The sequence below is a fragment of the Vicugna pacos genome, chromosome 6 (assembly GCF_048564905.1).
Source record: "Vicugna pacos chromosome 6, VicPac4, whole genome shotgun sequence".
NCBI lineage: Eukaryota > Metazoa > Chordata > Mammalia > Artiodactyla > Camelidae > Vicugna > Vicugna pacos.
In genome coordinates, this window is record NC_132992.1 from 29197586 (window position 1) to 29223792 (window position 26207).

The 26207-nt window shown below is 46.5% G+C and overlaps 1 protein-coding gene across 1 annotated transcript in view; it reads left to right on the forward strand.

Moving 5' to 3' along the window:
- Positions 1-26207, forward strand: part of RYR3 (ryanodine receptor 3) — a 195396-nt gene that overhangs the window by 36344 nt on the left and 132845 nt on the right. The window contains exons 12-17 of the mRNA XM_072962745.1: positions 375-512; positions 17888-18161; positions 19729-19843; positions 21358-21487; positions 22462-22565; positions 25762-25897. Coding sequence (XP_072818846.1) covers positions 375-512; positions 17888-18161; positions 19729-19843; positions 21358-21487; positions 22462-22565; positions 25762-25897 — 897 coding nt within the window. The remainder of the gene's footprint in view (positions 1-374; positions 513-17887; positions 18162-19728; positions 19844-21357; positions 21488-22461; positions 22566-25761; positions 25898-26207) is intronic.

Sequence of the window (26207 nt, forward strand, 5' to 3'; positions counted from 1 at the left end):
ATCTGCCGGTTTTAAGTGGCTGTCAGCATTTGTGCTGCTGGTACATGGGTGGTTGGTGTGAGTAATACATGGATAAAAGATGATCTTTTCATTTGACATAACTCACTCTTTCTTTCCAGATACTCTAGAGCCCATTTTGGGTATAGGTTAGGAAAAGTTCAGTCTTGAGATTGAAATTACTTGATATTCTGATAATCAAGAAATCATCTTTTTTAAAAACTCAAAGACATCATGTAGATGAATATTTATGGGAGGCTGCCTACAGTGTCTTTAGAAAGTTCCAAAGGGTGGAAAGCAGTGTTTTTCTGGGCTTTGAATCATATGGTGGTTTCATGCACTGTTTGAGGTGGTCACTCTGTTCTGTGACTTCCTAGGGGTTCCCCTGGAGGAAGAGGAAGAAGAGGAGGAAGACGCCTCCTGGACAGGAAGATTCCGTGCCCTGGTGTATAAAATCAAAGGCCTTCCCAAGCCGGAGAAGGAGCAGCCATCGGAGGAAGAGGAGAGAAGCCCTAGTAAGTGACAGTGCCTTTCAGTCACAGTACTTGCCAGCCTGGGGCTCTTCTAAGACTAAATTAAGGTAACGGGCTTTCTAACCAATAGTGTGGGATAGAGAAGAGCTGCTGGGGTTCAAAGAAGCATCTGGGCATTCTGTTATAAGCGGTGGTACTTCTTGCTGCGTATCTGGGGCTATGCTTGTCTCCTGACTTAAGGAACTTTCAGAGTCTTCCGAAAGGGATGGATGGCTAGGTGCATCTGCCCTTGTCTGCCCGCTTTAAAATGCCTGAAAGCAGATTTCTGTTCTTCTCTCTTGTATGTTTTCCTATTCCTCCTCTTCTAACCGTTGTTGTTTCTGTCACTTTTGTTTGCGGTTCCGCAGCATTGAAAATTGCCCCAGTCAGGAAACAATGTAATAATAAGAGGGAGAAGCAAAAGGAATAGGATGTGGAATTTTGGATGGGGTTATTTTCGGGTTTTGGCTATGATTTTCCTAACATACCATCCTAGCGAACCTTCTATTTTTCAATATTCCCAAATGTCCAAATTCATTTCTCTGGTCTTTACAGTACAGATGATTCCTACCATTTCAACCCATGTCGAAACAAGATCATGATTAGTTCTGCAGGGCAGTGTTCTGTCCATAAACCATAAACTTTCAAGAGGAAGGTTGCATATCATAATCAGTCTACTCTATAGTACCAGATTCTGCAAATGTTTTACTTATCTAAAGAAGAAGGAATTTACCAGGTTTAATATGGTTGCTTTTTGTCTTGTTCCCTGGTCCTATCCATCTTAGAACGTGCTTTCAAGTTATAGACTAGAGCAGGAGACTGTCAAGATAAGATCGGTTTGTCTGAAAATACTACTTTGGGGTTCATACATCTTATTGCCCTTTATACTGACCTTCCATCTTTGTCAGACTATCTCTGAAGGGAAAGAATCCTCTCCATTTATCAGCAGAAGTGTAGAAGCCTCTGGAAGAGTGTATGGGGTACTTGGCAGCGGTCGCACTGAAAACCCTTGATCAGTCCTGTTTGTCACCGTGGAGCGGGGGAGGGGAGGTCTTTGGTGAAGACATGCCAGCAGGTTTCAAAGGCCTGAATAAGTGAGTTTAGACTCCCTTTGTGGTTACTGCTGAAGCAGAACTAAAAATAGACTGAGCTGCCGCATACTACCAGCAGAGTGTCTGTTTTGAAAGTAGATGCTTCTTTCTAACACAGTATGTCACAACCAGCGGGTCCTACAAGGTGACTGCTTCATGTTAGGTAAATGGAGTTGGTCAGGTGAAATCACCTGGCTCTGTGAAGTCTCCCGAACTCTAAGGATGGTATCCAGGCTCCGAGGATTGCAGTCTTTAGTGTTGCTATCCCTGGTCTCAGGTAGAAAGACCATATTCTGTCTGTTCTGGCAGGATGCGCAAGGAAACCGGAAAGGCCACAGCAGCATGAGACTGCACGGTTCACCCCACACTGCTTCCCTTCCACAAGCAGAATTATGAGAGGTTCAAGCTTTGTGTCTTAAGTCTTCTGTCCTGGAGTCCCAGAAACAGAAATAGAAGGTGGCCAAGCATGTCTGGTGGTCAGCATGGGGGCTCCCTGCCAAACCTTCCAGAGACATAAAGCTTGTCACTCCGGGCTGACATTTTAAGAGAAAATCTTGAGAATGGTTTAACTGCCGTACCCCCAAAATCATTTTTAACTTGATCAAATGGAAATGATATTTCTGAATACATAGCCAGTGGCCATAAAGGTTTCCAGGCCTTTAAAATATTGGTAACTTTGTCCCTGTCACTGCGTACCATTTCTCTTACCCTTACATTTGATGACGTAGTAAAAGTATAGGCAATGAGAACGACGTGCTATAGTGAATTGACAACTTACCAAATACTTCATATATATTCATTTACTGCTGTTAGTCTTTTTCACTCCTTCATTGTATAGTTCATGAAAATAGGACTGGAAAGAGTTAAGGGAGACTTGTTTGTTCACTTATTCTTTCCACCTTTGTGTGGTTCCAGAAAAATTTTCGGATGATTGGATGTCAACAGCGCAAGGTAGTCAAGATGAATAAAGCTGTGACTTGACTGAGGTCTTCTGACTCTGATCCCACACTCTTTCCATTGTCCCATGAAGCTTGCCAGAGAATTTATCAGCATATGTATCATGAACCCCCAGTCCAAGTGTGACATATAGAATGGCTTCTTAAAACCATCATCTTTTTATCTCGCTTACTACATCTGTGAGGTAGCTCACTGCTGTGACTCATTGTTAATATGCAGGAAATCTGAACCCAAGAGAAGTCAAAATTTTAACATCTTTCACCCAGCCAAAAATCTGGACTCAGTTTTCAGGTTAGGTGGTGCAGGTTCTCTTCTATGAGCAGCTGATGTTGGCCAGATCACCTGCAGGAGGAACCTCAACTTTTAGAAAAGAGGAAGCAGCAGTGTTCTGGAACCCATAAGAGTCCTGCTAGCTGGGTCAGTGTTGCAGGGATTTGCCCAAAGTATTTCCAAGCCATATTGTGGTGGAAGTTGTTACAGTCTTACCAAATGATTGTATGATAATGAAGAAGTTAAAAAAAAAATCTCTTAGCAGCCCACCATGCAAAGTCACATTTCTTTTCAATATCCCGATCCAGCAACTTCCCAAGAAAATCTTTTGCCTGTTGGCTCAAGGCCAGTGCCTCTCACACGCGACAATTTAAGTAGATTTTCCTTGGATATAAATGTGTAGCCACTGAGTTATTTCTCCAGAAGAGGCCAACCACCTCTTTTTGCTAAAGTCTGAAGTTAACAAAGCAAAAACATCACCTGTCACTTCACAGCTCACAGTTGGTGCATTTCTGACCTACGTCATTCACCAAGTGCTTTTCCCACAGCAGGTTCTTTTTTTATCATCTCCTCTTTGCAAAGAAAGCTGCTACTTGTATCAGCTCTTACCCAATCCCGGAATAACCTAAGAGTCCTAGGTCAAAATTCTCCCCCACCTAAATGCTGCAGCATTTTCTCATGCTGACAAGGGGGAAAAGTCTACTGTTCACCAAAATAAATCCTGGGCCCCAACACAAATACTCACACAGGAAGTAAGATAACTTAGCCCAAGTTTTATCTGTGACACTCAAGCAATATTTCTAAGCCTCTTTAAATTCTCTCCGAAAAGCCTCATATACACAAAGACACCTCCTCCATGAAGCCTTTCTTTCAACCTCATTCTCCATCCCCCCTTACTCCTGCCATATTGTGAAATTTCTAACAGGGCACGTGTGGCTTTCCACCTTAGGTAGGGTATCTGTTTACTTGTTTGCTTTCTTCCCAGGACATAGTACTAGGGCTGTATCTTACTTGTTTCCACATTCAGCTCATTGGCATAAGTCTTTTTGACCTCCCCTGCATGTTAGTCATGTGAGGCTCACAAAGATGAAGAAAATGAGGACCTTATAGACAAAGGAGGAGATGGATATGGACTGGCAACTCAGTATAATCATGAGATCGGATGTGCTATAAAGGAGTCAAGATGAAATACAGTAGGTGGCCAGAGGAGGGCATTGGAAAAGCATCCACAAAGAATGTAGATGGGGAGATATATAAGGGAAAGGCATATTTGATGAAAGGAGTTACTTCAACAAAGCCCAGAGGCGAAAAATATATTCCAAGAGTGGTAATGAGTTGAGATTGGCTGAGTCAGAAGAGGAATAGAATGGGCTAGAGTGGAAAGGTAGGGTGGTATTAGAACAGTGTCTTGAAGAATCCAGTGGTTAAACTGCCTTCAGTCTTAGCATGTGACCTGCTATTATAGCCATGTGTTTTATACTACTTGGCCTTATAGTTGTGGGGAAGGCGGGGTTAACATGTACATGGTACGCACTGCATCCTGAGCATTGTCTTAAGCCCTTCTGTATTACCTTTCTCATGAAAATGTTCAGTAGAAAAAATATATCTTTAGTAGACAATTTTTTTCCTATTTTACTGCTGAAGAAACTGAAGCAAAGACAGATTAGGTCACTTTCCAGAGTCACACAGTGGTAGCATAAAAACTTCAAACCTTTGTCCACCTGAGTCCAATTTCTATCCTTATTATTTATATGATAACATCATAGCAATGGCTATGAACAGTTTTGGAGGACCAAATTATTTTTTTGCTCAATAATAGTGAGGTAGTTATGAGCACCAGGCTCTGGAGTCAGGCTGCCTGGTCTTAAATTCTTGCTCTGCCACAGAATAGCCGGGAGACTGAGCGTGTGCCAGCATCTCGGTGCCTCAGTTTTCACATCTGTAAAATGGACATAGCATTAATACTCACTCAGTTCATTATGTTGATGCGATGATGAAATTAGTTAATATGTGCACAGTGCTTTGAAGTGTGCCTAGCACAGAGTGAACATTGATTTTAAGTATTTTGGGCTGTGAAAATGTTGATCACCTGCCATACCTGAGGCACTGTATTAAGCACTGGTCAATCTGTTTTAGCAAGGAAACAATCCAAAGGGCTGTAGCGAGGAGACATTCAGTATATGGAGGTCCACTGGAACATCACTGCAGGACCCTGGATGAGAGGTTCTGAGGACTTGAATAAGGGTGGTGTGGTGGGCAAGACTGATCCCACGGACGCCCACGTCCTAATCCCTGGACCCTGTATGTTTGCATGTGTGTATATATCTGTATATGGTTAAATGCAGAAAGAATTAAGGTGTTCTGAATCTATGTTATCCGTCGGTGTCAGGCCCACCCTTGGGGTAGCCTGTGTCAGCCTGTGTTTTAGTGACAGAGAAGAGAGTCTGGTTGTCAGGAGAGAGCAAAGCTACCATTGATTGAGCCCCCACTTTGTGCCAGGTTCTCTGCTAGAACCTGATTTTTACCTCGTCTGAGTTTATCCCCACAGCCAGCAACCAGATAGAGTGACCACCAGGTTTCCATTTTGTACACTAGGCAGCTAAGCCTGGGAGAAGCCAGATAATTTGGACAAAGTTCTTGCAACAAGCGAAAAAGAGGCGGAGGTTGGAATCTTGCACTACAGCCAGGACCCGTGCGCCTTCAGAATTATGCACGGACGCCCAGGCGAGGGCGCTGCAGGGATCGGAGGGGAGATAAGGAAGCAGATACCAAGGATGCTGGGCGGTAGCTTGTTTATTCTCCACCCTGAACAGATATAGAAACAAAAATAAAAGCAATGTGATGACTTTCCCAACAGAGTAAAGCCAGAGGCCTCCCATCGCGGAGCCCTTTGCTGCCTGTCTCGGCTCCGTCTTCATTTCCGGCGTTTCCCTCCCTAACACTTCCACAGCCATCATCTGTTCTCTCTCTGCTCTTTCCCCCTTGTCATTATCGGTCATTTAATCGCCTGAGTGTTTCTGAAAAAGTGATTATGAGGCTGGTTGACTGATTTCAAAAACAACAGGCTAATTATCTCCATGTGATGAATGAGACCCAGGAGGCCACAGAGACGGGCTGGGCCGGCAGCCTGGGCAACGCGCAGAAGTGCCGTCTCCGGGTGGTTTGCGGGGCTGCCTGAGGGAAGGGGGTATCCCGCTGGCTGGGGAGACAGCCTGGGGGTGAAGCTGTCTGCTTCCGCGCTTGTCTCTGCCTTCACAGGTGGGGAGGCTCTGGCCCAGATAGAAAACCACCCAGGGAGTATACTGGATTGAGCAGAAATATCCAGCTATCACGAGACTGTCCACAGGTGGGCTTCCCTGAGTGCCAAGGTCAAGGGCAGCCTGGCCAGGGGGACTGGGCGCTGTGTGGGGTCCAGCTGTGCACAGAGGCTCCTGTAAGGCACTCACCCCAGCGCCGCCTCAGCAGACCACCTGTTTACGGAAACCTTGGTCCATTCATCAAATCGAAGTGTCTCTTACAAATGAACTTGTTTACAAAACAGAAACAGGCTCACAGGCATAAAGAACAAACTTATGGTTACTGGGGAGGAAAGGGAATGAGAAGGGATAAATTGGAAATTCGAGATTTGCAGATACTAACTACTATATATAAAATAGATAAACAACAAGTTTTTTCTGTACAACACAGGGAACTATATTCAATATCTTGTAGTAACCTATGATGAAAAAGAATATGGACACAAACAAAAAAAGTTGAAGTGTTTCTTGGCCAAAATAAAAAAAAAAAAAGTGATGATTCATTTAACAGTGGCCATCGTGGTTAGAGAAACATGGTTCCTGCCACATCTGTCTTTCCTATTCTTATGTGGTCACATAAGAGTTAAATGATAACTCAGATGCAGCATTTAGCACAGGGCCTGACACACAGGGAGCTCTTAGTAAATGTCGGCTACTCCTGTTGTAATGAGGTGTAGAATATTCTAGCAAGCAGTTGGACTTTAACCCTTATTCTCCAGTCAGCGAAGCCAAGTAGAAAACAAGTGTTCAGGTACAAAAAAAATTAAACATAGAGCTGAGATGAACAAGGGCTGGATGCATTCTTAGATGTTCAGCTGATCACTGAGTTAAATATAGAGCCGGGGGTGGACCCTGCACAGCGCATGCCGCGGGTCTGACAGCCAGTGCCTGTTCATTGAGCCCCGATGACACGTTGTAAACAAAGTGATTCTTTCTTGTCACCCAGGAACAATGCCTGGTTGTCTTCGCAGGCTTTTCCTTGCAGGTTTTCATAGCCTCATAGCCGTGTTCTCAGTGATCCCAACAGCATCCTTGTTCTGCTGAAATGAAGCAGAAGTGGTAGCAACTGTACCACAGGGACCAGAGAGGCCCGGGAAAGCTCAGAGAAAGCTGCATGATGAATTTTCCATATCTCCCTCTTTGCTGAGAACTCGTGGGTATTTGGCCACTTTGTAACATAGACCAGATTTTCAGCCCAGAGGAGGCTCTGGAGCACAGAGGACATGAGACTTTGCCCAGTAAATCTTCCAGCTAAATCTAGATGGTGTTATTGTGCCATGTGACCCCTGACACAGGCAGGGCTCCTCTGCCAGCAATCAGGACAGTCATCAGAGATGCCATCACATTGTCACAGCCCATCTCCTCGATGTAAGTGATTAGCCGTGTGCAGTGATGCTTTGATAATGGCCATTTCCTCACCATGGTCAGTAACTGCTGGCATTTTAAGGCTTTATTGCCTCAATCTCAGGTTTTACTATTAGTAAAAGTAAGCTGGGTAACATCGTGATGGGGCCGGTTGGCATTCAAATGCAGTAGGAAAAATTGTTGGTGCTTATCAGTTTAACCCGATGAAGCCACAGGTGTTCATTCACCATTTTAATAAATTAGTACATCCCTTTCAAGAGCTCAGTGGGTCAGACAGGCATAGAATCCTAGAATATTAAGCCACAAGTGACTTGACTTTATAGAAATGAACAGAGACACAGAGAGGTAAAGCAACTTGACCAAGGTCACACAGGCTGAGCTGGAACAAAGTACCCTGCACTCCAATCACTAAAACACACTCACATTCATTTTCTTCCACATGAATTTTATATTGCTCACTTCATTTTATTGGTGAAGAAATCAAGGCTCCAGGAAAGTGAATCATCAACCGAGCTGAGAGTCAGTTAGAAAAAGAGCTAAAGCTTTATGATTTCAGGATTTATTTCTGAATCCATTTCAGAATTTATTAAGAAAGCATCTAAGCAGTATAATATAAATGTAAAGCACTAATAAAGATAACTCTTTTTCTGAATTTTATGAAGCTGCTGAAAGTAAGCAGCTCTAAGATGGTGAAGTAGGTGAGTTCAGATTCTAGTAGCCAAGCTTTGGATCCTGACTCTGCCGCTTACTAGTTATGTTAGGTAAGTTTCTGTGACCTCTGTATGTTTCAGTTTCCTTGTCTGTGAAAAGAATAAGAATAGTTCCTGCCTGATGGGGTAGGGGAGGGGAATATACGAATTCAATAAAGCGGTGCTCAGTTGAAGGTTCTGGTACTTAGAAGTCTGTATACTTCTCAGCTTCCAAAGTGAACATGTAAAGTATCCGTCATACATAAGAACTTGACCCCCATGTTTATCATTTCAGATGCTTTCAGCAAAAAAAATAAGGGAAAACCCAACCCAGATAGAGTAGCTGGTAAGGAACTTTGTTAACTGGTGTACCTGGAGGTGTGGAGATGGAGCTGGCCCCTGGGTTGCATTAATCCCTTGGCCCTGCTCACTCTCCCCAGTCTTCGCGGTCTGTGGGCCAGCTTTGCTCTCAGACTGGCAGCAACATGGTGGCTGCAGTCCTGGGCCTCACTTCCACGCACTACAGTGTCCAAGGGACCAGCGAGAAGTCTCTTCTGCCCTGGTCTTTGAGGCAAGGATCCTGACGTCACCTTTGATTGGACAGCGTGGTCACAGGCCAGCTTGTGAACCAATGAGTGTGACCCAGAAAATAAAATGTGCTGGTGACTCAGTCAGCAGGAGCCTACCTTTGGAGTGGGGCTGGGTCAGCGTTCACGGAGGAATGTGGGCCATAAGGTAGACAGGCAGGTGTCTGTACCAAAGCGGAGAGAAGGAAGGAGGGTCAGTGGGTGCGGCTCTGTGGTCAGGAATGATCATGATGCCTTGACGGCTGTCATCTTGAGCATCTTTCATTTACTCGGTGGGTGGTGTTGAGACGCAGGCAGTTCTGCCCTTGATGTACAGAGGGACAGGAGAGGCCGAGAAGCTGTGTTCCAGAAGCCAGAGGTGATGTCGTCTGCGAGGTGTGTGCATTATCTAGTGGGCCAGGGCGGTTCTGTGGTGGGTGCTCCCTGCGTTCATTGTTGTTCTGATCTGACACGAGCTCTGGGCCAGATCGTCGCCGCCCTTGCTTGTATCAGCAACCCTGTCATTGACTCCAGTTGCCTCAGCAAAAACTTAGAAACCGGCTGTCGCCCAGGTCCCGGCTTCTGTGGTACTTCGTGGTCCTCGCTCGCTGAGGTACTCCAGTCTGACGGGCAGTTTCCAGAAAAAGGAGTCCGATCTCCTCAACCCAGGACTTTCTGTCTGTGGGAGTGGGTTCGTTTCCTGGTGCTGCTAGGACAAAGTGCCACGAGTTTAGAGGTTTGAAACAACATAAATTTATTATTGCCCAACTCCAGAGGTCACAGGTTGAAAATGGATTGGTAGCATTGCAGTCCTTCTGGAAAGAATCCATTTCTTGCCCTTCCCAGCTTCCAAAGGCCTCCTGCGTTTTTTGACTGGCGGCCCCTCCAGCTGGGGTACCAGTCCGACCTCTGCTTCTGTCATCACAAGTCCTCCTCTGATTCTGACCCTACCCCCTCCCTCTTACACGGCCCCTTTGATTACATTAAGCCCACCCAGATAATCTGGGCTAATCGCCCCATCTCAGGACCACTAGCTTAATCACAGATGCAAAGTATCTTTGCCATGTAGGGTAACAAATTCACAGGTCCTGAGAATTCAGAGCTAAACATCTTGGCGGGAGGGGAGAGAGGGACACATTGTTCAGCCTCCCACAGGGAGGAAGAAAGCAGGGGTCGCAGGACACTTGTTCTTTCTGCTCGGACTTGATTCCACACCTGTTATGCCTCCAGAGCATTTACCACAAGCCAACTTTTTAATCACCTAGAATTTAAAAATAAATGTATGCAATTTAGAGGCAGATAGTTATTTTTCTTTTCCCATTGTAGGGGTGAGCATTACAAATTGCTTTCTAAGTTTCAGCTAAGTACAGTGCGGTTTTGTCTGCTCCCTCTCCTCAATGTAATTGGAATACTTTTTTCTTCCAAACTGACCCAGATTCAAGAGCACACACAAAGAAATGTCGCACCAGCATCGGTTTGGAATCTGTAAGCTGCAGGGATTTGCTCTGCCAGTGGCCAACGTCTGTTCTTTGATAATAAGCCTGTGCTCCATTGCGTGGTGGCCACTTGGACTGTGGTCTAAATTTAGAGATGAAAAGAAAAGATTCTTTCCAGGCCTCTGAAGCCTAAAAATGTAAACCTGCACTGGGAGAATAAATGACCTTTCTTCTTACTGTAGTTGGCATTGCAGAGTTGGTAGTTAGACCGTTTAGAGAAGAGTTAAACCAAGCAAGATGGGTGACTCCCTAGAGAATTTGCTTGCATGGTGCACAGAACGGTGGGCTCAGGGTTCTGAGGTCCAACAGCAGGTTACAGAGTGACAAGTGGAAGGAAATAAACAATGGACCAATAAATACTATCTGGGCTCCCAAACTGATGTACTAAACCTGGCTCTAATTTAAAGACACGCTAGTCCTTTCTTCTCATGTTGAATGTCTCACTAGTCCAGAAATCAGGCAGTGAGGGAGCCCCTGCTGTGTTAGAGTGTCTCAGTCATCAAGTCTCCCTGAACAATCTGGCACCTTAGAAATGCTTCCACTCAGGGTTAGCCTGAACAATCATTTAAAATGTGGTTTCTAGATCATATACTTGATATAATTGCCTAAATGGGACTATCCCTAATTACACTAATTACAAAAGTGGAGTGTGAGTCAGAATGTTAATAATTTCATAAATGAAGCCATTCATAATCATCAAGGAAACCACACGTATCTGTCTAGCTTCCTGAAGGCGTTCTGCTTCATAGGACTTATTTTTATTTCTCATCAGAAAAACAAGTGCTTGTTGGTTCCATAGCTTTCTTTTTTCCTTTTTGAAAAGAGCACTATAACTTTTTAAAAATCCCACGAGCCGAACCATCTAGTGCACTTGACAAGGCCTTCTCGAATCGGGTAAATCGGTGGATATCAGTCCTCCAGTTGCGACCGACTGTGGAAGCAGTTTCATCACCTGGAGGGTCTGAGTGGAGCAATTAGGCGTGTGTGGGAAACTAAGAGGGGGCCGTACGTGACAGCAAATGGGACAGTAACCTCTCCACCTCACCTTTCCCTTTTTCCCAGAGCCTTGCCCCCTCCGGGAGGTGTGTTTCTGATGAATACCGAAGGGTTTTGAGTCATCAAAGGGCAGCGTTTCCAAAGATGTCTTTAGAAAGACAGCAGAAATGAAATCAGTATTTAGTGGTGACTGTTCTTGTCATATCTGTCTCTGGTTAAGAAGGAGGTTTGACTATATCTGGAGGATTGCTTCCATTTGCTTTTTTTTTTGAAAATCCTTTCAAAATTGTCAGCCTTCTCCCATGGATATCAGGGGGAAAAAAAGAAGTATTTACTGCATGCACTGTTTGTGTGGATCAGCTGTTGAAGGAAATGTCATTCCAAACCACTGGAACGTCTTTTGTGTCAGCTCATGCCGTGTCTCCCGTGGAAGGCCCCTCTTAACTTCGTGACAGAACTTCTTCCTACCTGCTTCTTTAGTCTCCCTGAAATGGGGGCCTGTTTTAGAAACACACACAAAAAAACTTTAGGTAAAGGACTCATTGGGGGAAAAAGTAAAAGAGGAAGCTCTGATCTCTTCTCTGGTTTCTCTTGGACATACGGTCCAATATGTCCATGTTGGTCTTACAATAGAAGTTGTACCTTCATGTGAATCGTCTTATCTTTCTAAATGTCTTGGGCAACACAGTTTTACCGATTCTTTTACGGTTTATTTCTTCACATGTGTGTATTTAGTTTTCCCAGCTAGCTGCTGTGGGTGATCACTGTGTCTTGAAATAATTTTCATATAGAGTATTTTCCTCAATATTGGGTATTTAAACAAATTTCTCTATAGCACAGGGAACTATATACAATATCTTGTAATAACCTTTAATGAAAAAGAGTATGAAAATATATGTATATATATACATGACCAGGACATTGTGCTATACACCAGAAATTGACACATTGTAACTGACTATACTTCAGTTTTTTTTTAAATAAAAAAATATTGGGCACTTAACAGAAATTATCGTTGAATTAATAAACTACTTTAGGAGTGACACCAACTGGAAGTCACTGAGCTGTCACAAGAGGAGGACAGGCAGAAACAGGGAGAGGGGTGTATCCCCAGGCCTAGACACACGTGGCCTCCAGGGCAAAGCCCTCTGGAGTTGGCAGCCCTGGTTTCCGGTGTTCACGAGAGTAAAGTCATTGCTGACAGGTCAGCTCATGTTGGGGGCAGAGGATTAGTCCCTCTCTCTGCAGCCCGCAGCTCCCCTTTTCCCTCTGTGCCCCATCATACTGGCTGCAGAAAGCCGAGCAGTGAAAGATACCGGCTCCCTCCTTGCTCTGACTGAAGGTGACTGATCCTCAACCCAAATGGTGGAGGGAAGCATTTAGGGCCCTTAAGGCTGGCGGGAAGCCCATTGGTGATGAATGAGTAGTGGCCGGGCCCCGTGCTGACTGCCAGGATTCAATTTTCGCAATAATGATTCTTTAATCTTCACTTTATTGCTCAATGGGAGCTGTCTGACTCTTCTTATAATCACAGTTAATCTACCTCCCATCCAGAAACAAACAGAGAAAGCTTCCTAAGCTGCAGTTTTCAAGGCTCAGGTCTCAGCCACTTGATTAGAATCACACAGCCTAATGGAGCAGGGCTTCATCTTAGCCAGAGGGAAAGCTTTGCTGTCTGGTCACGGCCATCACCTCATGTAGGCCCTTTTACAGAGATCGGTGATTCTCTAACTTTTTGGTCTTGGAGACCCTTTTGTGCTCTTAAAAATTACCAAGGATCCCAAGATGCTTTAGTTTATGTGGATTATATCTGTCGCACTACACATTTAAAGCTGAATTCAAAGTTAAAACAGAAATTTTTTAAATATTTGTCAATTTATTAAAAAATAATAAACCCAGGAATCTGGACTGCTGGGTGCGAGTCTGAAAGCGCCATGTGCGGGAGCGAGGAGGGCTGTGGGCTTGTGTCTTGTGGCGATGTGCGGGCCTGGGTGTGGGCGGGTGCCTGCGTGCACGCGTCTGAGAATGTCCTTGGCAGCGTCCCGGGCGACTGAGCGTGTTTGCGCATGCGTCCCAGAGGGTGCGCGCGTTCCTGACTGATTCCAAAGGTTCCTTCACTCGCTCAGCATGTTATCTATTTGAGCGCCTACCCAAGCACCCTGCCTTCATGGAGCTTGTATTCCAGTGAGGAGACAGGCAATAAACAACGTTATAAATAATAATAATAATAATAACAACAATAATAAACCCGATTATGCTTAGTGAAATAAATCAGAGAAAGACAAATACTGTATATTATCACTTACATGTGGAATCTAAAGAATAAAACAAATGAGTGAATAACACAGAAAAGAAGCAGACTCATAGAGAACAAATTAGTGGTTACTACTGGAGAGGAAGGTCGAGATAGAGGTAGGAGGTTACGAGGTACAATCTACTGTGTATAAATTAAGCTGCAAGGATATATTGTACAGCACAGGGAATGTACCCAATATTTTATAATAACCTTAAATGGAGTATAATCTACAAAAATATTGAACTGCTATGTTGTACACTTGAAACGAATATATTATAAATCAGCTGTATTTCAGTAAGTGAATAAGTAAATCATAAAAATAATAAACCCCATTACATGTTACCTAAATATCATACTTCTATGAGAAACAACTAAATTTTTCAAAATTAAAAAAAAGATGAGTGACACTGCTTTGCATTTTTATAAATCTCTTCTGTCTGACTTAGAAGACAGACAGAATCTTGTATCTAGTTAAAGAATAGGAAGAAAGTTGGCTTCAAACAGATAATACAGTTGGAAAGGGGAGGAGTATTTTAGTAGCCTTTCCAGATAATTGTGGATGCTCTTTGATATGGTGACAAAACTCAGCGAGTTCCTCAAAAGTTAACTGCTGTGTCGAATCTGAAATCGTATTAAAGACGTTTTTGTATTTGGTCATTTAATAATCCATGGATCTGTCGGCACGTTAAATGGGTTCTTTTACCCATGATGTTTTTGTAACATCATGCATTGTTCACCAGGAAATTACTAGCTCACCGAATTATGTAGCGCTTTCAAATGTTGGCCCACCTTACTACAAAATGTTTTTAAAATCACGTTCGTTAATATCAACAGTTTAATCAGAAAAGTTAAGTATTGGGAAGCTGTCAAATTCACAGTGGCAGATAAACAGTTTCTCAAATTCGAGCTTGCACTTGAAAGCTCAAATTTTAAACTTGGCATCAGACACCATGAGCTGTTTTCCTTGACGTGACAGGCTTCTTTCATTCTTAAGAAAGTGTCTGTCGGTTACTCAAGTGTGATTAACCACAGTCTGTGTATCACTCTTTTCATGAAAGTGTCACTCCACGAGATAAGCAGCTAGTCTAGCTCACAACAGTCACAACCATCACACACGTGTTTCTCTTCCGGAAAACCACTGACCTTTGATGTACATCAGAAGTGCTTTAGGCACGGTTCCCATTTTGTCACGCAGGATATTAAGAAGATGTTAACTCAAGAGTTTATTGTTAACAAAGTTAATAATTTTTGTATTTTGCTCGGGAGGTTGTCCTGTGACGCTGGGCAATGCACTGGGTTTGTGGCAGGAAAGCGTAGCACTCAGTGCTGCTGACTTGATTGACGCTCAGGCCCCAGCAGTGTTACCCACTGTTGCTTTTGCACCATCAGTGCAGCTCTCCCCACAATGCAAAAGGCAAAGAACATCTTGGAATTATTATGAAAAGACAACAGGCCTTGCAGACTGCCTGAAGGGTCTTGGAGACCCCAGGGATCTGTGGACCACACTCTTATAGCTACCAGTATGCATAGCATAAAAAGTTACCCTTTATTAAGCCCATGCTATGTGCCAGACATTGTTATATGCATTAATTATTTTAATCCTCAGATGTACACATATGTGGAGAGCCTACTGCATTCTAGAAAGTGTGTTTGTTTTAACCTCTCTGCCCTCGTTTGTTTATGCTGCTCTGCTGCTCGTTCATGGGAGCTAATTAAAATCTGAGGAATTTGCAACAGCATTGCTGCCAGGGGTATAAAGCTCCATTTTCTCAGTCCCACAAGTGTTGAGACCTTTAAAAATTCATGATCCAGCCTAGGTTTGCTTGGTGGGTGCTAGGTCTCTAGCATATATCAGGCCAGAAGATATGCCATGCTTCTCAGGAGTCTTGAGACTGTCCCCCCCACCCCTCAGTTTCCTTTCTTCTCATTATATTCTTTCTCTCACCTTCTGGAACTTGGTCTCACAGTTTGAAACCCCGTCCAACATGAACAGCCTTAAACCTCGCGCCTTCTGCTGACTTACAGCTGCCCATCGACACCCAATGTGCTGAGTTGCTTTCTCTGCCAGGTTCTTGGGGCCGCATTTTTTGTCACTGAGGGGTACTTGGTCACACGCAGGTCATTGTGTATCCATTGTCTCGTACTTACCTTGAAGGCCTGGACAAAGAACCCCACGCGGCGTTTCCTGCGCCACCCTTGCAGGTGGAAGGGCTGTTTGCCTGTCGCGTTTGCCCTCCAGTGAGCTGTCTTGCTGGGAATGTTGTGTTCTCTAGGCTATAGGTGCTGATTTGGATTGATAAGTCAATATGTGTTAAAGAGCTCACCCAAATCCCGAATTAATCTGAAAGCCAGGTTAAGGGAAAGCTAATATTTGCTTGGTTTCATCATGATGCCGTAAAATTCCCTGTTGGAAAGAGGATGGTCTTTGCGCTGATTAACAGCTGCGGCTGCTGCCCTTCGTGTGGCCTGTGCGTTATCTCTGCAGAGAATTCGGTCGTGTGCTGAGCGCTGTAATTCTTTCAGGCCAAACACAGGCTCAAGGGGGAACTGTGCCTACAGGACTAGGTAAACTTACATCGGAGCCAAGTGTGTCTGTGGTTTTGTGCCGCTTCATTCCTTGGTGTGACTGTTAACTGGGAGAAACAGGAACTTTTACATTTGGCTGCTAAGGAAGCAACTTCCTGGGAGGGGCCCAGACTTAGACCATAAATAACCTTTCTCCCCCAGAGGGAACAGATACTACCTCCCTAACACGTATCACTCAGCAGTCCCTGCCTGGTGAGATCTCTCAGGAACATCTTTTCACTGTGCTTCTCTCTGCCCTGGGTATCTTTTTTTTTTTTAAGTTCTTTAACTTATGTGTCCCGTCTGAACCTAAAACACCTGCAGGGTTGGTAGACACAGCAGTGAGTAAAATTAATCCTTCACACCTAGATCTCTTCTGGAGCTTTGGCAGCGAAGGTCTATTTTTATATCCTTTATATCCTTATGACGAGCCAAGACCGTCTGTGGAGCATCTTTAGTGACACAAGGTAGAAAGTGAGACCATTAAAGATGGAGCACAGGCTCCCAAAGGCACCCAGCCGGGTTTATTCCCACTGATGGACTGTGTGACCTTCATCGGCCCCTGAGCTCTGCCGTCATCACTGGGTCTGAATTAAGGATCTCGGTTCCATCACATACCGTGCAGGAGTGTGGTGGACAGAGCTGGACTTGGATGCAGTTAGGATATCAGAGCAGCATTTCTCGCCTCTGTCATGACATATTCTAGAAACGTGTATGAGGTGGAGAGGGGTGAGCAGTGCCCTCCTGGACACTGGCAGGGTCCCCTTCCACTCAGTCCTCCTGCTCAGATCAGCCTCTCCCTTTTGGTCATCCTCCCACACCGATGCCAATCAGCACCTCTCAGGGGCCATTCAGTCCATCCAACCTCTGAGGGTCCCAGAGCTGGTTTGAGTCCCACTTCAGCCGTCTTTTCTGTACTTGTACAGCCAGTCATATTTCTGTGCAACCAGCATGAGCCCTGACAAATCCTAAGTTCAGAGTCATGCTGGTCCCTCTCCACATGCTTGTGAAAGCAGCCTCTGACACAGTATCACTGGCTCCTGCCACGGATCCAGGGCAGCACAGGCAGGACAGTGGGTGATGGTCAGATGTCCAACTGCAAAATCCTTGTACCTAGTAGCGTCTTCTCGGTCCACTTCTCTCCATCCTTTAATGTATTTTTATGTTTCTGTCATCCAAAATATGTTTTCAAATTCTGGAATCAGTGGTATGGCTTCCTCAGTTGGTGGTATATGGTATCTTTAAAATACCTGGAGAACAGTCCCTACCGTAGAGAAATCCCAGCACTTGATGCTGCTTTAAGGAGCCAGCAACCAGTGTTGTCTTCTGGTGCCTTCGCCCACCCAGAGTCACTCGCTCCCACTCTATCCCATGGCACTAGCACACACCCCCACGTTAGTATGGATTACACCGTGTTTTAAAATAAAGATAAATTTTACCTTTTAAGTCAAAATGAAAACGTAAAGAACCGACTTGTGAGCGCCCTGAGGGCAAGAATGGTGTCTTACTCTGTCTTCTAAGTCCAGCCTCATTTCAAACGTCACTTGATCAAAATAGAATATTTAGCATCTTCAATTCAAAGTGGAGCTGTCCTTTTCTCATAACCCAGCTCACACATTTGCCTTTTGGTGATATAGTCTACTTCTCTGTGTGCCATACCCACCTCTTAAAAAAAGAATTTTTAACCTTGCCCAGCTGATGATTGTGTCATCATGGAGTGAGGTGGCGGAGGTCCACAGCGCTCCTGAGCCCCGACAGCCACAACTCTGGTCCTTTGTGTCGTCCTTCCAGCGACGCTGAAGGAGCTCGTCTCCCAGACCATGATCCGCTGGGCGCAAGAGGACCAGATCCAGGACGCGGAGCTGGTCCGGATGATGTTCACGCTCCTGCGGAGGCAGTACGACAGCATCGGGGAGCTACTACAGGCACTGCGGAAGACCTACACCATCAGCCAGGCCTCCGTGAGCGACACCATCGGCCTGCTAGCTGCCCTGGGCCAGATTCGCTGCCTGCTCAGCGTCCGGATGGGCAAGGAGGAGGAGCTGCTCATGATCAACGGTCTGGGGTAGGTCGTCGCATCAAGTGCAAGTCCCCAGAGGAGCCTCGAGGGGGAAGCTGGACCACCTTGCTGCATGGCTGTTCCGGATTCGTAGCATATAAAACCTCCGCGTGCCCCTGTCCTGACTTCACCCCTCGCGGGACTATATCCTGGCTAAATCACTCACCTTCAGTACCCTGAGAGACCAGACTACGGGCTACTCAGGGTGACAGGGCGTGGCCAGAAGAGTAGGGGGAGGTCTTGGAGAAGAGCAGATATTTACCTAGAATCTGATTTTTTTTAAAAAATAGCCCCAGGGAGGCAACGAAAAAAATCAGAGGAAGGGGCAGTGTGTTCAGCCCAACAAGAGAACAGGAGAGAAACCTTTTGAGCACCTGAGCTTTTGACTGGAAATTTTCCGAGACTTCCCTCTAAAAAGTTATGGCCTGATTTCTCCCTTTTCATGGGACTAACATAGAGTCATTTTTGTCACTTCTTCGAGGCACTCTTCCCCATGACAGTAGCTCGTGGCTCTTCCTTAGAAGTCTTACCGCAGAAAAATTATACTTTACACATCAGAAAGATGTCCTTTAATTAGGTAGTGTCGTTCCATTTTTGCCGGGGAGAAAACCGAAGCCCAGAAAGGTTCCCTGACCAGCCCACAGTTTTACTCCATTGAAATCAAGCACTAGAACTGCATTCTTCCTGCTGCTCAGTGCTCCGTCCTACCACCCTTGAGCCCACAAACCAAAAAAGCATCAATGAAGCCCAGAACAGGGATGCTGAGGACACCCGGGTGGGGTTCAGGGAGATGCAGGCATTCTTGAAGTTCATTTCCAAAGAAGAATCTTATAATAGACATGAAGAGACTTTTTTGGGAAGAGAAAAGAGCTACAGAATCAGCCCCTCCCCCGGCCCTGGCAGTAGACACAGCTGCATTAAAAACTGGTCATGTCTCCTCTTAACGCCTGTAGCGGAGGGGGTGGTGGAGGGGGAGTGATGAGCAGAGAGTCACCACTGCAAGGGACCACCCAGCCAGCTCACAGGCTGCTTTTGCATTTTGATTTGCCTGCAGCTTTACTGGTTGAATCTGAATGACTTTAAAAACAATTCTTTTCTGTTTCACTGTTGATAATTTCATTGGTTTTTGAGGACTAACCATCCAAAACAGTCATCGGTACCTAATATACAGTTGCCTTAAGAAAAAGGTACAGCCCTATCAGTTGGAAAACTGAAGTCCATAGAGAGATAGATACAAGGACAAGAGAAGAAAAAAATCCAGTGATTTGAGCTGTCTCAAAACTATCACCAGCAAAAAGACCAAGGGGCAACTGATTAATATGTCACTAGAAGGATATATTTCAAAGAAAGAAAGTCTTAGTAGAAATAAGAGAGCACAAAATATTCCTACCAGCTAAAAAAGCCCCTCCATGTGTATTCCAGCCTACCTAGTGCCTTCTGAGTTACCCTTCCAGCACGTCACACGTGTGTTACGTCACCCCCGGGCGTTTTGTGTGTTTGCATGTTCTTGTATCTGAATTTCATAGCACTGAGGTAAGCAAGTGCTGACGTCCATCTCCCATCCTTACCCTAGAGACATAATGAACAACAAGGTGTTTTACCAGCACCCCAACCTCATGCGAGTCCTCGGCATGCACGAAACGGTGATGGAGGTGATGGTGAACGTGCTGGGTACAGAGAAGTCTCAGGTAACGTGATGAGGATTTAACCAGAGCTTGACCACTGGGCGAGGGTACGTGAAGTGACCTGTTCACAGCCATGTGGCCGATGCCCATTGCCTCAGCGACTCCTCCCAGGGGGAAGGAGGGACGTGCACCGAGCCAGGAAGGAGCCGAGAGGTAGGGTCCAGCCTGTGTGAGAGCTCTTCTCGCTCATTCCACCGGGCTGCGCTGCTGCTCAGTCTCCTTCCCGGACTCTGCAGCCCCGCTTCTTGTAAGATGGAATTCCTCTGGGCTCACGTAGGAGCCCGGCACGTTCTGTACTGTGTCAGGAAAAGTTGTGAAAGGGAACACGATTGTAATAACGATCCTGGCAGTGTTCCCACTGGAGTGTGCGTTCCTCTGTGAGCCAGGCTCCCGATGATGTTGGGTTTTTTGGCCAGCTCCCCACCCCCTCTTCATCCCCCATAAGGAGCCTACCATCAGGGGAGCTCCTGCTGGGAGGGGAAGAGAGTGTGGATAGGGCCCACCAGGGCACTTATCCCAGCTTGTCTGGGTCCTCCTCAGAGTTAGATGGCTTCTGAAGACAGCGGGTGAGGGAAGACAGTGGATGACATCGGAGACACCAGAGTGCCAGGGTCCTGCGAAAGTCGTCCTACCAGTATTGACAGGCAGGGGTTGTTTTGTAAAGGAGAACAGGAGCCAAGCTCCCCTTCTTCCTCACTTGCTTCTCTCCCATCTCTTGGGAAAGTGGACTCTCTCCAAAAGACCCCTGAGCAAAGCCTGGCTGCCTCAGCGAGCAGGCAGACTGTAGCTGTCAGAACCTTCCTTTCTAGAGCACTCTCCATGGTTCTAAAGCCAGAAATCGAGGGCTTTCTAGGATCCTGAGTCGAGGTTAATACTGACACCACTTCTTGAGTGTGACTGGATCAAACGTAAGACGTGGCCAGACCCTGGAGATGCTAATTACTGTGTGAAGCAGAGACGCCAGGCGCTATCAGTGGTAATACGAGATGGCATCTCAGTGCTCAGTTGTAACCAGGTGCTACAGGAGCCCATGGGAGAGTAGTTACCAAGGGCAGAAGTAGCTGGGGAAGGCTCTTGGTCTGAGAGGGTGATGCTCTTGAGGCTTCCAAGGTGCAGGGACCAACCTTTACCCAGAGGACTCAGGTTTGACATAGTATTAGACCTTACTTGTCTGCAATCACCCATCCCCCTTTCTGTCCATTCCCTTCCTAGTTAGAAACAGTAGTTCAGTGTAGGATTGTGCAATTTCATGTGACATCTAAGGGTGACAGGGATTCTGGTTTGACATCTGTTTTCTTCGAAAGGAAGACATTTCAGGAACTATAATTAGCTCTCAGTATTTTTAGAAGCCTCTCTTAGGTATGCCCTCTCTGTCCCTCCTGGGAATAAGTCTTGGAAGTAAGGAGAGATTCCTTTTCCAAACCGTCCACAGCTTTCAAGACTTCAGCCTAAGGCTCTTTGAAGTCTTAGAAAGGTCGTGTGCTAGATTCCTTGGCACTTTCTGCTTCTCTCTCCAGATCGCCTTTCCAAAGATGGTTGCTAGCTGTTGCCGCTTCCTGTGCTATTTCTGCCGAATTAGCCGACAAAACCAGAAGGCCATGTTTGAGCATCTAAGTTACCTGCTGGAGAATAGCAGTGTTGGCCTAGGTATGTCGCCTTGTAACTTGTGCATCGAGCTCAGAGGTTACACTCCCCCTGCTGACCACTTGGGTGGTAAAGGGAAGGAGGCCATGTACATCCTATGGTATTTTTAAATCTAAGAAGGAACCCTGCCTGATCTAAAAACGGGGAGGATAATAATACTACGTCTCTGCCCTCCAGCCTAAGTGGAGAAGTTGCTACGAACCAGCACTGGTGCCAGATTACTGTCGACATAGTCATCCGGTTTTACCTCCTCTCTCTGGGGACCGGTGGCTCAGAGTCTGACATGCTGCCTGAGGTGGTGGATGTAGTCTGGGGACACGGCGCCTCCCAGCCCATTCAGCTGACCAGGGAGCATGGCTAACGAGACCAAGGTCATGGGTCCAGTCCCTTCTCGGCAGGCTGGCTGCAGGCTGCATGCCTGTCCCACCAGCCAACCGGCCGGTGCTTTTCCTGGCTGCGAGGCAGAGTGGCCAAGAACAACAGTGGACAAACAGTGTAAATCCATCACCACTGCTCGAAAGTCAGCACACACATATGCCTCACCCACTGTTCTGGACATAAACCAAATGAATCTGTGCGAGACGCAAATACATACGTTCTGTGCACGTGAAATTTGAAATCTCGGGTCTCCTATGTATCAGATGCAGCCTCAGGCCAGCAACCTTTTTGTAAAATGCCCCTCGCTGGAGTTTTTCTCCATTCTAGCCTAAGAAAAGCACTTGAATGTACGTGGTCCCCACTGAGCCTGTGAACCAATTTTCTGACTTAAGCCATATTCACAGTCAGTAAGGAGTGTGGGAAGGAAGGACAGCAGATAGAGCAGCTCTTAACCTGGGCGGGCAGCCCCCTCGGAGAACAGCGATGTGACCCAGGTTTTGTGTTTGCTGCCCTCTCCCGGCCGTTAGTGTGCACTGCAACCTCTGCTCCATGCTGGGTGGCCTCTTTCTCCCTTGCTCTCTCCTCCTCTTCTTCCTTAGCCTCCCCGTCGATGAGAGGGTCCACCCCGCTGGATGTGGCAGCTTCCTCCGTGATGGACAACAACGAGCTGGCATTGGGCTTAGAGGAACCAGACCTTGAGAAGGTAACTGGCCCTGGGGAGGCACTGTGCTTGCCCCCTGCCTGTAGCACAGCCAAGCCAAGGAAATGCAAGCCAAAGGCTGGGTCTCCCTCAGAACCGCTTCAGCGTGTGATGAAAATGCAGTGGGTTGTGAGTCACTGGCAGCCGGACGAGAACTGGGACCAGAGCATCTCCTGTGGGCAGGGCTCCCCAACTCCACTGCCGTGGACGTGTGGTGCTTGTGTTCCCTGTGTGTGAAGTCCCAGCCCCACTGGTCTGCGTGGAACCACCAGAGACCTGTGGTTCCTGATAAAGTTCTGTGTCATCAAATTTGTATCTTTATCCACTAAAGAAAGAGACGCGACAGAAGATTGTGTGATCAGTATTAAGGTAAAGAACACACATGCGTGTCCTCTCCGTGTACAGATGAGACAGAGCTGAGCTGCCCCATGTCGGGTTGTGAAATGCATTCCTGTGGGGGTGGGGGTGGGGGCTGACTCACCCCCATCTTTTCCACGTCCCGTCTTGGGATGATTTCCTAGACTGGCTGGCAGACGAGATGAGCATTTTCCGAGTGTGGAGCAGGGCAGTTTGGGGTTGAGGGGAGACACACAGAGGCCATCCACTGTGTGGTGGGTTTGGGGACACAGAGCAGAGGGGCACCTGACCCCCAGCAAGGGGGTCAGGAAGGGCCCTCAGCGAAGAGACAGCCTGAGGGCTCAGACAGAAGCTGCTAAGCCACACATGTGGGGACCACGTGCCAGGAGCATTTGAAGTTCAGGATGGAGAGCGTGGGGTACTGGAGAACCGGCCAGTGGGTGTGACGGGGCACAGAGTGCTTGGGGTGGGGGAGCGGGAAGGAGGGGGCCTTCTGCTGCCATTGCTATTACTAGTAAAAGTCCACAGTCCTGCGGGATCACCGTGTTCCAAGCCCCGCTCGGAATTAATACGCATGACCCCTAGGACAAGCCTTCTTATTGGTGCCCCAGTTACAGGAGAGGAAACAGGCCTTGAGGAATAAGGTAGCGTCCTTGGTGCCGTGGGGTTTTGTAAGCGTCAGAGCCAGGGGTCCAAAGAGTTGGGCTCCAGAGGCCGTGCACCTGCCTGTTACGTTACTGGGGCTTCACTGCAGAGCCAGGAGCCTGGAGCCCAGTGGAGGGCTTTAAGTGGGGAGCAACTCAACAGACTCTGTATTTGAGAAAACGCGTCCTGAGATGGGGGAGGGTACAGCTCAGTGGTAAAGCACGTGCTTAGCATGCACGAGGTCCTGGGTTCAATCCCCAGTACCTCCATTTAAAAAATAATTAATTAATTGTAATTAGCCTCCCCCAACATAAAGAAAACACATCCTAGTTTCAATAAGAACTGATTGCAACAGAAACAAGACAGCCCCCCAACGGTACACACACAGGCCCGGGGCTGTGCGCCCAGCAGTGCACTGTGTGATAGCTGTTCCGTACATGCCCTGGGCATCCCTGGTCTCTGCCTCCAGTGGGACAGATTTCAGTCCAACACAGTTATTCATACAGTTAAACAGCAATAAATAACAGAGTTCACTTGGGTGATGTGATTATCACCAATGCCTGTATTTAAAAGTAGCTAAGGATTCTCTTACGACAAAATGGTGCCCCGGGGTTCAGGGCTCAGCACCCCATCCTCAGCTGTGGTTCATTTGTTCACCTGATCCTGCTCAACAAGGACTGAAGCCTCCCTCAAAGATGCAGGATGTGATAAGTGGAGGCCAGGAGGCTGGGAGAGGGCAGAGAGGGTACTTAGGGAAACCTTTGAAAAAGGAGGATGCTGAGAGTCACTGCCTCCTTGTCAAGCGGTTCCACTGGCTCAGCAGAGTGCATAGACTTTATTCAGACCAGTGTTGGGAAATGACCCAAGTGTGGGCCCTGGGGTAGAAGGGGACAGACCAGTAAATGCTGCCTTTCTATCGATCACAATGGAATTCAGGTCTGAGACTGAACAACCACCATCCACACATACACACCTGAGCACTTATTTCTGTGACCAGTGAAATGCCCTGCACCTGTAACCCTGAAAACTCTGCCTAATGCCTGCCTTTATTGATGTTTTTTTCCCAGACATCTTTAAGCCCAAATGTAATCTAAGCTCTAAACAGAGTGATATCCTTATTGGTTTAAGAAGGAAAAATGTGATGATAGCTTCTTACTGAATTTTAACTTAGGTCCATCATTCTTGCCAAATAGTCGACTTAGGGGATTTGCCATCAGCAAATACATGATTTGTTTGACAAATGTTTATTGAGCCCCTGCTATGTGCCAGACCTCAGGAATTAAGCAGTGAAAACACCATTGCTGACATGGCAGATTCGCAGCACAGAAGATGCCCCCTTCTCCCTGCATACATAAAATATCAAAAGCTAAATTAGAATGACAGCTGCATTTCAAGCAAAGGTCTATTTGTGGAGCTTTTGGCCTGGCACCTTCTAAAAGGTAGGCAGATTCTAAAATATTCCACCAGGTCGCAGAGCTGAGATCTTCTGCTAAGTGTCTGGTAACCTGGAAGCAAAGGGAGATCCTAGCCCTTCACTGGCCATGGCCTCCTCACCAGCCAGTCTCAGCTCCTGACCCGGGACAGCTGTTGTTGAACCAGGGCTGAAGGAGAGGTCCCTGTTGAGTCAAGAGCCCCCTCAGTCAGCCAGTGACGTGATACAGCATAGTCTTGAAATACCATGGCCAGAGGAGCATGGCCAGCCGACATCCACCAGTGTGTCCCCAGAGGCACCCTGGTTAGGATTACTTTTATTTATTTATTTATTTATTTATTTATTTATTTATTTATTTATTTATTTATTTATTTATTTATTTATTTAATGGAGGTGCTGGGGATTGAACCGAGGACCTCGTGCATGCTAAGCACACACTCTTACCACTGAGCTGTATCCTCCCCTCCAGGCCTGCTTTTAAACGGCAGCTCCCTCTTGCCAGAACTGGGAAATCCATGGAGCTGACAGCACATGGCCTATTCCTTCGTAGTCGTGATCATCGGTCTTGTCAATTGTGTGGAAACGAAAATGAATAGAAGGTTCTGGTTTCAAATCGGCTAAATTACTTATTTGAAAAGTCGTGGGCTCCCGCTGGCTTCTAGGGGAAAAGAAGTCCTTCAGTTCCCAGAATTTCGCATGCCTTGCAGCTACGTAAAAAACTTCCCTAGAAAACCTGGGCCCTTACTTTTGCATTGTTCTTGGCAGGTGGTGACCTACTTGGCAGGCTGCGGCCTGCAGAGCTGCCCCATGCTTCTGGCCAGAGGATACCCGGACGTCGGCTGGAACCCCATTGAAGGGGAGCGCTACCTGTCCTTCCTGAGGTTTGCCGTCTTCGTGAACAGTGAGTCTCAAGTTTTCCATGCCTTTCAGACCTAGGATGGCATAATCGCAGGTGCATGCAAGGAAAAGGAGATCCCTGGCACTGCTTCCTCTCCGTAAATATGATAGATTCTACAGGTAGGTGGCAGCTGGCAGAAAGATCTCAGGGAGAATCAGGCTAGACAGGGATCAAGAGGAGAGTCCAGTGGACAGAGTACTGTGCTCTCAGGCCATATCCTGTGAAAAACTCACAGTGCGGGCTTGGGCTTCTCACCTCTCTGCACCTCTTCTCCTGAAAGAGAGCGCTTATCAGTCTCTGCATCTCACCTGTT